Source organism: Triticum aestivum, chromosome 5B (genome assembly GCF_018294505.1).
Source record: "Triticum aestivum cultivar Chinese Spring chromosome 5B, IWGSC CS RefSeq v2.1, whole genome shotgun sequence".
Lineage (NCBI taxonomy): Eukaryota > Viridiplantae > Streptophyta > Magnoliopsida > Poales > Poaceae > Triticum > Triticum aestivum.
In genome coordinates, this window is record NC_057807.1 from 414,704,961 (window position 1) to 414,716,219 (window position 11,259).

The 11,259-nt window shown below is 44.1% G+C and overlaps 2 protein-coding genes across 2 annotated transcripts; one reads left to right on the forward strand and one right to left on the reverse strand.

Annotated features, from left to right (window-relative positions):
- Nucleotides 1-988: 988 nt before the first annotated feature.
- Nucleotides 989-1,783, reverse strand: LOC123116266 (putative ripening-related protein 2). Its single transcript, XM_044537248.1, has one exon. The coding sequence runs from the start codon at nucleotides 1,722-1,724 to the stop codon at nucleotides 1,185-1,187; it is 540 nt and encodes a 179-aa protein (XP_044393183.1). The 5' UTR covers nucleotides 1,725-1,783; the 3' UTR covers nucleotides 989-1,184.
- An 8,601-nt stretch (nucleotides 1,784-10,384) lies between these two features.
- On the forward strand, nucleotides 10,385-11,259 carry LOC123114823 (uncharacterized). The gene is made up of 3 exons (XM_044536224.1): nucleotides 10,385-10,708; nucleotides 10,787-10,859; nucleotides 10,958-11,259. The coding sequence occupies exons 1-3, from the start codon at nucleotides 10,385-10,387 to the stop codon at nucleotides 11,257-11,259; spliced, it is 699 nt and encodes a 232-aa protein (XP_044392159.1).

Here is an 11,259-nt window from a genome sequence, read left to right on the forward strand (position 1 = left end):
CTGAGTCTCTCGGGGCTACTCATAGGGATAGAATGTGCGCGTGTTCATTCGTAGAAGTGAGTGTATGTGCGTATATATGAGTGCTTGCCTGTATTATGTTAAAAACGACTTAAGCCAAAAGAAAATTCAGATGCCTAATTTATTTATTTTTGAACTTGGAAATTTCATTCCAATTAACCACTGTGCTGAGCAAGATAGCCGAGGAAAACTCTTCGACGCCCAACCGTTGGATGGTTAGAAGGACAGTGGTATCCCGAGTCCATCAGCGTTCAAGTCCTGTTGCTCGCATTTTCCTGAATTTATTTCGGTATTTTCGGCGATACGCATTTAGTGGGGGAGACGTTCCCATCGACTACGATGCACCTACGGTGACTTCGTAAATCTCAAGATGATATGACGGCTGAGTCTCTCGGGGCTACTCATAGGGATAGAGTGCGCGCGTGTTCATTCTTAGAAGTGAGTGTATGTGCGTATATATGAGTGCTTGCCTGTATTACGTTAAAAAACTACTTAAGCCAAAATGAAATTCAGATGCCTCATTTATTTATTTTTAAACTTGGAAATTTCATTCCAATTAACCACTGTGCTGAGCAAGATAGCCGCAATCAAGACTCGGATAAAGGTAAGAGCAGCGCCTGCCGCCTGGCTATACGGCTTGGGACCAAAAATTCTATACCTACGGAGAGCCTCCGAACAATCTACTTAACCTTCCATAAACTCTATTCTCCTCCCCCTTCCTTCCCGAATTTAACTGGGGTGGGGCCCAGCCACTAATCTTGGCCATGGGCAACCCGGCCCGGACGGCCTGACCTTGCCCATGGGTCGGTCCTGGGCCTAGATTTTGAGCCCGATAGCCGTACCAGGCTCGTCGTATTTGCTGTTTAAAGAAGAGGCCCGGCCCAAGGCTTGACGGGCTTTTTGACTAATGGATCGGGCTTGGGCCTGATTTTTAGGCCCGATGGCCGGGCAGGATGGGCTCGGGCCTAGGTTTTCTGCGTCGGGTTTTGGTAGGCCCGGCCCGACAGATGGCCAGGTATAGTTCCACCTCAGCCCGTAACATATAAATTACGTACAAACTGTACCATGCACCATCTTCGATCCGTTTATTCCTTTTGAGTTCGGACGCGCACTTTATTCGTCCATACACCTTACATCAGCTAGTCCCGCCAGCCGCCACGAGTAGGTCATGCATCCGACCAAGTGATGTTGTACTCGCCGACCTCCTCCCCGGTGATGCCCAGCGCATCCCAGACCGCCTGGGAGGCGTCGACGACGTTGTTGCGGCACGGCGGCTGGAAGGCGTGCTCGCGGTCGCACCCGTTCACGGTGTCGCACTCGTCGACGACCTTGGCCAGCACGGACCTGCCGTTGGCCCGGATCCGTATGTTCTTGCCGCAGCGGGAGCCCCCGCTGTACCACCCCGTGGACAGCGCCACCACGCGCTCCGAGCTGCGGTGGAACGCGCCGTCGCACTCGGACGGGTCCCCGCCGTCGCCGCCCTCGTCGAAGTCGTTCAGCGTCATGACCGCCCGGGTGGACGAGGAGACCGGCGGCGAGCACCTGTACGTCGGGTACGCCTGCCCGGCCTTGCAGCAGTCCTGGCACGCGTGGCTCTGGGTCGGCCGGAGCGTACCGCTCGGCCCGCAGCCAGCGCCGGCGGCGGCGAGCAGCAGGTGGCTCGCCGCTATCGCGAGCAGCAGAAGGCCACTGGTGGACCTCAGCATCTTTTGTGAAGTTATGGCCAAGCGGCGGGTGTGAGACTGTGAGAGTGTGCAGTGGCCAACTCTCTATATATAGGCAGGCAGCGTGTTCGTCCAGTGCGCGTGCTCCGGTGCTTGTTTGCGACTCGTATTTCGTCCCGTGTGTGTGATCTTGCATTGCATGTGCTGCGGTGAGGGTGAGGATTCGTGGACGAACCTCAGGCTTTTGTCCTTGCGATCGCAAAGAAAATGCCTCAAAAGTCAAACTAAGGCGGCGAAGGAGTGAGGGGAGGACAGTACGTAGATGGCGACGCGACATGGAAATGTCAAGAAGATGCGTAGCAATAGTAGCCGAAATAGGGAAGCCTGTCGTAAATGCTAGACGTGCCGTCCTGCTACGGGCACCTCGTGGCATGACATCCATACCGTGTCGCCTCTATCTAACACCGTTGCGGACGGCACCATCATCTTCATCGAACACCGTCCAAACATCTTTTCAACAATTATTAGGCTCAAGATTCGAATATTCAATTCTGAGCTCGGGCTCATCTACACCCTGTCAAGAAAATTGGGTCAAAACAGAGCATGATAGATAATTTGGTGCGTGAGGTGCGCTTCAAATTTCAGAGCATTTGGACATTTGAGTAGCTTCAGCAAAAAAAGACAAATTGGATCAAAACAGTATATGAATAGTACACTGTTTAACAGACCTCAAATTTGCCTTTTTTACCGAGAACTACTCAGATGTCCAAATGATTAAATTTGGACCGCACATCACACACCAAATTATCTATCATGCCAAAAAAAATAGATTTTTAAAGAAATTTCTAGTATTTATTTTGATTTTTTTATTCAACGCAGCTGCAGATGTTCCTGGAAGCCAGAACGCCTCACTCCTCTAGATTAACTTTCATAGAGGTAAATGCAGCATTGGGGCTTGAACTTTTCAAGGAGGATCACTTTGGTGCTTGTAGTTTTACACTACAGAAAAGTGGTTCAAAATCTTGGCACGCGAGTCTAATACAGACGTTAAATGTGATGGTGTGGCATCATATTTATGTTGCCATGCCCACATGGTGAGGGGCCTGCTTACAGCGACGGAATAGACTGGTTGGTCGTTGGGTCCCATCTGTCAGTGAACAACACCAAGAAATAATTCATATGAAAAATGAAACCGAAGACCACGCGCCATCCCTCCCGTGGAGCTCGACACTCAACCTAATGCGCCCATGATTATAACTAGATTTTATGTCTTGTAACCCAATGCAAGCGATGTTTTTTTTTGACAAAAATGCAAGCGATGCTATTACAACGCATGGACTGAGGACAGGCTCATGCGGCTAAATGGGCTGCAATCAGGGTGGCCCATTTTACATATTAGTTTTTTCATTTTATAGAAATGTATTTGGACATTTATCAAAAAAGCAAGTGTGTTTAGCACAAAAAAGTTATTTCATATTTTAGAAATATGTAAAAACAACATGTAAATTAAAATCACAGCAGTGAATTTGTATTTATGAAATAATGTTCATACAAATAAAATAACTTATTTTGAAAAAGAGTGAAGTGCACTGTAGGTCCTTAAACTATTTCAGGGGTGTCACATAGGTCCTCGAACTATGAAAATCGTCATTTAGGTCCTCGAAGTACAGTAAGTGTGTCATCCAGGTCCAAAATCTCACTAACCCCCTCTAAATGGCCAGCTGGCATGGTGAACAGTGCAAAAAATAAAAAAAATATGAACAAAAAATCTGAAAATCTTTGGCATCGAAGATAGCCATGGTGCGTGAATAGTAAAAATGTTCATTAATTCAAAAAAATGTTCGCGAATATGGGAAAAATATTCGCGACTTTAAAAAAGTTCACAAACAATAAATTTGAAAATATGTTCGCGAACCACAAATATTGTTCGTGGGTATGGAAAAAAATGTTCGCGAACCACAAAAATTTGTGACTTTAAAAAATGTTAGTGAACTTTTTATTAAAGTCGCAAATATTTTTTCCAAATTCATCGTTCGCGAACATTTTATTAAAGTCACGAATATTTTTCCAAATTCATCGTTCGCGAACATTTTTTTAAAGTCATGAATTTTTTTCCAAATTCATCGTTCGCGAACTTTTTTTAAACTCACGAATATTTTTTTAAAGTCGTGAATATTTTTTCCAAATTCATCGTTCGCGAACTTTTTTTAAACTTGCGAATATTTTTTAAAAGTCGCGAATATTTTTTCCAAATTCATCGTTCGCGAACATTTTATTAAAGTCACAAATATTTTTCCAAATTCATCGTTCGTGAACTTTTTTTGAACTAATGACCATTTTTACTGTTCACGTGCCAGGGTCTCTTCGATGACAGAGGATCTCAGTTTTTTTTATATTTTTTAATATTTATTCTTTGTCATGTACTGTTCATCACGCATAGGAATTCAGGACTGTTTGCCGCGCACTGTTACGGTTACGGTTACTGTTTACGTGCCAGATGGCCAGTTAGAGCCTGTTTGTGTAATTTTTAAAAATATTCAACTATCATACATTCATACAACTAAAATAAATTGTATCAATTATTTAAAAAATCTTTAATTTCAAAAGGTGTTCATGTATTTAATAACATATATTGGTGTAAGTATGAAAATCTCTTATGTATTTAAATAATTTTGTATAAAATTTTAAAAATTCATGCATTTAATAAAATATAAATGTGGTATTTAAAAGTGACATGCTCTAAGAAAATGTTTGTTTCATTTTAAAAAGTGTTCACATTTTTTAATAAAGTTTGTATGTTGCAAAAATTATTTTTAAATAAAATAAACAAGAAATTGTGTATGGAAAGATAGATATGATTCTAGTGTGATGCAGATCATCAAAAGAATATTATTTAAATTATAAAAATATTTTGGTAATTCATAAATATGATTTTAATTATATGAATATTTCAAAATTATACATTAATACTTTTAAACTACATAAACATTTTTTAAAAAACATTATTTTATTTGTATGTATATCATTTATATTTATTTTTATTAATGTGGTTATGATTTACATAATTTTTTAAAAAGGAAAAAGAAACTAACATGTGGAAAATAGGCCATATTGATTGCAACCCATCTAAGCCCCACGAGTGTGTTTGGTTACAAGACATAAAGCCTAGTTATCATATCTATACATTAAAGACATTGGGTGGAGTGGCTAGCACGGGTGACGGGATAACGACGATGTCATCGGTTTGTCCCTAGGAGGCTACCATTTTTCATATCAATTATTCCTTTGTAGTGTCCACTGATAGGTAGGATCCAATGGTCATAGAGACGGATACTATGCGAGCCAGCCTGTCCGCCGCTGCAAGAAGGCCCGCGCCACACCGACACGCCAACGGAAAACATGGTGCCATGTTAACGCAGTTAACATCTACGGATGACGAGTGCACTGTATTGCATATGAAAGCAAAGATTTTACACCACTTTTCGGTATTCTACAACTATAAGCACCAAAGTGATCACTCGTGGCATGTTCAGGCGTCAATGGTGTATTAAAGGTTTCATGAAAGTGTGTTCTTTTGTTTTGGAATGCCAAAGAAGTTGAACACTAGTACAAGGAACTTTTCAGTTGTGAGTCATGCTCACTTCTATTTTGATGCCTCGGTATCCCAGTTTTCTATCATAAGCTCTTGAATAAAGAGTGGAAGTGTATTGATAATCTATTATAAAAAGAAACTTGATAGGTGGAAGAGCAAGCTCTCCTATGGGGGAGTTGTCCTTATCAATGTTGTTCATACCAGTTTTATTGATGTCTATGTTTTCCTTCTTTAAACTACCCAAGAGGGTATGGATTATTCACTTGGTGGGTGAGCTTCTAGCACTGGATATGTCCTTTACATATTCATTCTTTTGGCAATGTGATGAGTAAATGAATTATCATCTAGCTATTTCTTTTATAAAGGGCACTTTTATAACTTAAAATATAGCATCAAGAAGATACTATGCGGACCCACAAAAAAAAGATACTATGCCTACCAAGCGTTTGGTAAGCTAGCAACAAAAAATCAAGGGAGGCAGTGATTCAATCCAAAGATTATGCTTACATCCATGTTGGGTAAAAACCTCCCTAGCTCACCCGCTCTAACCGCATAAAAATCACAGTGAATGATGGTTGCTACTCCATTCGATGTAGCGTAAATCAAATATGAAGCCAATGCATATGGCGGTAGAATGTTCTTTGTAGGCTGAAAGATCAAGGGTAACCTGGGATTGAGTACCTTGAAATCAAGGACAAATGCTTACTAGAAAATGGTTGTTCAAGTTGCTTGCCGGGTAAGGTGGTTGGCAAGAGTTGCCGCAAAACAAAACATTCGGCCCAAGACCATGTCCCAAGTTTCAGCAAAGATGCTGAATTCTTCGTTTTAGAAAGGTTTGATGAGGAGTGATTGACAAAAAACTACCACTTTAGGGTTTGCGTCTCACGGAACTACCACTTTAAAGAAATTGACCGAAAACTATCAATTTTTTTAATTTTATGACTAAAAACTACCACTTTCAGATAATTACCAGTTTAGACGATTTAAACGTGTTTATAACAGGCGGGGCCCATCTGTCAGCGTCAACCTCCTCCTTCTTCCTCCTCTCTCTTTGTGGCATTTTTTCGAACACCTCGTGTGCACCTGCGCGCCACCTCCGCCGCCGTCCACCGGGCTCAGCGGGGTGGGCCCGGCGTCGCGGCCCCGTGCAGCAGCTGAAGCCGCCCCCGTCACCTCTTGCTGCTGGCAACTACGGCTGCTGCTGCACTCGTCTCGCACGTCTGCGCTGCTGCTTTGCTCCCCTGCTCCCCTTGCCACTACGGCTGCTGCTTTGCTCCCCTGCTCCCCTTGCCGACGCGTGCTGCTGCTGCATCCCAGCCCGCCACCCCGCCACCCGCACGTGCCCCGTCGGCGACTGGCCGCACCTGACGAGCTGCGCCGCCGCCGCCCGCCTGCGCCTGTGCCACAGCCGTCCCGCACCTCTCCGCCCGCGATGCTGCATGCTACTGCCGCTCCGGGCTGGCGCTGCAAGCAAGCGCCCGATGCCGGCGCTCGCCACCGTCGCCTCGGGCCTCCAACGCCCCACCGCACGTAACAGCCGCCCGAGTTCGGGCGAGGCCGACGCAGCTGCCCCTGCCGGATGCCGGCGTGGGGGAACTCGCGCCCGATCTCGAGCCCTTCCCGACGTAGCCGCCGCCGCCAGGTTCCTGCCGACGAGCTTGCACGCGCCGGCGCTCGTCGTCCGCCTCTCCTGTGAAGTTGACTTTGACGCCATGTCAGCGCTGACAGATGGCCCCGCCTGTCATAAACATGTTTAAATCGCCTAAACTGGTAATTATCTGAAAGTGATAGTTTTTGTCACAAAATTAGAAAAAATTGGTAGTTTTCGGTCACTTTTTTTAAAGTGGTAGTTCTGTGGGACACAAACCCCTAAGGCCTCGTTCGGTTAAGCGCAGCCCCGCGAGGTTTTGGGTCTAATCCACGCGGGTCCGCAGGGATTTCCCCCGCCGGGGAATAAACCCGGCCCATCCAGTTTTTTCCATTCGGTTAAGCCCCGTGTGGTCTTTCCCCGGCCCAAACCCCTCCAAACCCACGCGGAAAAAACATCTCCTGGCACCCCGTGGAAGCAATCCCCGAGCGAGGCGCTCGTTTCGTCTCTCCCGAGCGAGGCGACAGAAGCGGACGGCGGCGGCGGCGAGTGGACGGCGGCGGCGGCGCAACCTACGCGGAGAGGAGGGCGTCCCCCTGGTTCGATGACCTGCCACGAAGCCCTTCCTGAACCCTAGCTAACCTCCGATTGTCCCATCTCCCCCGCCGCCCCCTTGCCACGGCCGGAACCCTAGCTCTGGAGAAGTGGTTGCTGCAGGCGACGAGATCTCTGGTTAGTTCTCTCTCCCCCTCCCCCTCCCACTGCCTCTCTCTCTAGCAGCACTGATTCGCCCCCTCCATGAAAACCTAGCCGGATCTTGATCTGTCTTCCCAAATGTCAAGGTCAGACTTTCTTGGGGTTTCCTAGGAACTAGCATCAATTGTTATTTAGATAGGCAATGCAGTGGTTGCTTGCTGGGTGTTGTCACTGAATATTGAAATGAGAAAGGAAGGTCAGCTAGGTTACCTATGCTGATAAGTTAATTACTCATTCATATTTCAGTTAATTACTGAGAAGTATGTGTAGTTGCATTGGCTAAGAAATGTGTTTTACTCATTCATCAGCTAAGATCGTATATGATGTTGTTCATTCTTGCAGTTGTCGTCAACATTTTAGTCTGTTCAAACTGCAACATGCAAATTAATTTTCAAATAGCATGTTCTTCTTTCTGAACATTAGATACTTCTGGTATGATCATTGGCAGAGTATATAAGTTGTTCTCTTCATGGCAGTGGCGAATCTAGGACGCAAATGGAGGGTAGGCTGAACTTCAAATACGTTAATTTTTGTTGGAGGCAGTGCAGTGTGATGCAATAAGATGGCTGGAAGTTTTTATTTTCTAGGCTAGGCCTAACTAGTGCGCTTAGTAGTAATTTCTTTGGCGATTTTTTAGGGCAGGCTTGAGCCTGTTCAAGCCTATTGAGTAGAATCGGCACTGCTTCATGGTGTGTAATCATCATCTGTTCTTGATTCTTGTTCTTGATTATCTAAATATACATAGTGCAGTTTGTGTACATAACGAAAATATAGCTAATTCCGTATTTTGTCTCCATTTTCTATAGGCTAGCTTCGTCGCCAAGACCCTGAATTGGGCAGCATCGTGAAGGACAAGGTAGATTAATCCTGTTATTTTAATCTTCTCCTTATTCATATTACTGTTGATTATTATTGCTTGGTCAATAGATCTGTGTTACAAACTGTTTTCTTGGTAAGCTGAGAGCTATGTTAATATCTGACATTACTAGATGTTGTAGTTGTTGAAGAATTTGAGCTGAAGTGCTACCTCCTTCCTATTGACATTACTAGACATTGCAGTTGTCCTTTTTTCCACTGTTGTTCTTTCTGTTAGATGATGTTCCGATGCCGGACATATGAACTGTTTGTTTGTACAACTTGCACTCTTACTGTTTAGGTGTAGTAGTAATAACTAGCGGCATTTTTCTTCTTTAGACTTGGAATGGATCCGGAAATGAGGGATCGTGTTAGGAAGAGGGAGGAGGAGGATGACAAAATGATGTTATTTGTTTTCCCTGCACTACATTTGATAGAGACCGATGGAGTTGCTCTTAGGGAGCGGAGGATTCCACGCCATACATCATCGCTAACAGGCGAGATGTTTGTTAAGGAGTTACTCGAAGGGCACGTCAAAAACTGTCGGGTAGCATTTAGGATGGAGCCGCATATCTTCAAATCTTTAGCTAATTATCTTCGAAGGGAGAAGTTGGTGAAAGATACCAGAATTAAAGTCGAAGAGAAACTAGCATCATTTTTGTGGATGTTGTCCCATAATTCTTCATTTGAAGACCTTCAAGTTCGGTTTGGTCACAGCGGGGATACTTTCCATTAGCAAATGAAGAATTTCTTTGACATCATCCCTATTCTCTCCAAGCATTTTTTGAAGCCTCCAAATCCCAGTCAAGTGCATCCGAAGATTCAGTCGGACACGAGATTCTTTCCTTATTTTTAGGTTTTTGCTTCGCCAACTTTGATCCACATCAATAACTTACTATTCATGTTATAGGTGCTAAGTTATAGTATTTCGTTGCAGAACTGCATTGGGGCAATTGATGGGACACATGTTCCCATAACAATTTCAGGAGAAAAAGCCGCACCATTCAGAAATAGGAAAGGGACCCTAAGCCATAATGTTATGGTCGTGTGCGACTTCGACCTGAACTTCACCTTCATTTCTTGTGGCTGGGAGGGATCTGCTACTGATGCTAAAGTTCTTCGGTCAGCACTTAACAGCGGGTTTCATGTACCTCCGGGCAAGTTTTATCTGGTTGATGGTGGTTATGCCAACACACCTTACTTCTTGGCACCGTATCGTGGTGTTCGGTACCATTTGAAGGAGTTTGCACGCGGTCATCGTCGACCCCAAAATCACAGGGAGCTATTCAATCTCCGGCATGCCGTGTTACGAAATCACATCGAACGGGGATTAGGAATCTTGAAGAAGCGGTTCCCAATCCTAAAAGTGGGCACGCATCATCGAATAGAGAACCAAGTCAAGCTACCAGCAGCGGCGGCAATCTTACATAACATCATCCAATCTGAAAGAGGAGATGAGCGTTGGTTAGATAACCAACCAAACAATATACCTGTCATGAATTTTGTGGATCTTCCTGACGGTGATATTCCTCAAAATCATCAAATCAACCATGAAGGCGACAACCTTAGAGATGCCATTGCTCATCAAATGTGGGCTGATTATCAACATGCATAACTTGTCATTTGTAGTGTAGTAGTAATAAGTTTAGTGTAGAAGTTTATGTTTTTTTTCTGTTGTTCATGTCATGAATATTGTTCAGAAGTCACTATGATGACTGCTCGAGGGTCACCAAGGTTGAGCCTCCTCAAAAAAGCTGTCGAAAGGGATAGAGCATCACCTCCTACAGGCAGTGTGACAAAGAGGAGGAGAGGGTCTCCCAAAGGTAATAAACTAGCTGTGACTTTATTTCTCTAGTCGGGACTTTATTTTCTTAAAACCAAAATAGTTAAGATAGAAAAAGGTACATTAACATGCAATGTGGAAATGCAGAAGACAGAGCGCAATGGAATGCAAGCCTTGAGAAAGATCTTGTGGACTTGCTTCGTGAGCATGATACACCTGAACATAAGGGTCAAAATGGATGGAGCTCTGAAGCATGGAATACGATAGTGAAGAAATTCCACCAAAAGAATCCTTATGCTAGGTACGAGAAGAAGAAAATCCAAGAAAAGGAGAAAGAGTTAAAAAGAGAATACAAGATGATCAAAGAGATAAGGAAGCAAAGCGGCGTTTCATGGGACGACCAGCAGTGCAAGATTCTAGCGGATCCACCACTTTGGAAAAACATCATCATAGTAAGAATGTCATTGTTATTCCCTAAAAGTTTCATTCTTGTTGCATGCTCTAATATCATTTTCTTGTCAACTATGTAGTCACACCCTAAAGCTGGAAAGTTCAAGACAAAGGCCTTCCCTCTTTTTGAAGCTTTGGGAGAATTGCATGATGGTTAGTTATCAACTTCATTATATACTCATGTCATTGTTTTATGTTTGTTTACTCTTCTAGTTTGAAATCTTATACTTGATTGTCACTTTAACTTGTAGGCCAAACTGCAGAAGGGACATATAACTTCACCTCTATCGAGTCATCACATTGCTCAACCCAATCACAACTCGAGAATCTTGGAGGAGCTGGCGAGAATCAAGGAGAAACATCAGCTGATGGTGAGAATCTTGGAGGAGAAAGGGTGCAGATTGATGAAGATGTTGAGGAGGTGTATGTGCAAGAAAACATTACCGTGGAGCCCCAACAAACTCAACCAAATTTGGCTACTGTACCCTCAAGAAATGGAGAAGAGAAAGAACCAAAGAGACGGAGGGGGCGAATGGTGATGTGGCTGCAATGA

What these genes read in the sequence shown, in the direction of transcription:
- LOC123116266 (XM_044537248.1), bottom strand. Translation starts at nt 1,724, where the DNA reads ATGCTGAGGTCCACCAGTGGCCTTCTGCTGCTCGCGATAGCGGCGAGC.
- LOC123114823 (XM_044536224.1), top strand. Translation starts at nt 10,385, where the DNA reads ATGCAATGTGGAAATGCAGAAGACAGAGCGCAATGGAATGCAAGCCTT. An exon ending in TTTGGAAAAACATCATCATA is followed by an intron (nt 10,709 to 10,786) that starts GTAAGAATGTCA and finishes TCAACTATGTAG; the next exon opens with TCACACCCTAAAGCTGGAAA. An exon ending in TTTGGGAGAATTGCATGATG is followed by an intron (nt 10,860 to 10,957) that starts GTTAGTTATCAA and finishes TTTAACTTGTAG; the next exon opens with GCCAAACTGCAGAAGGGACA.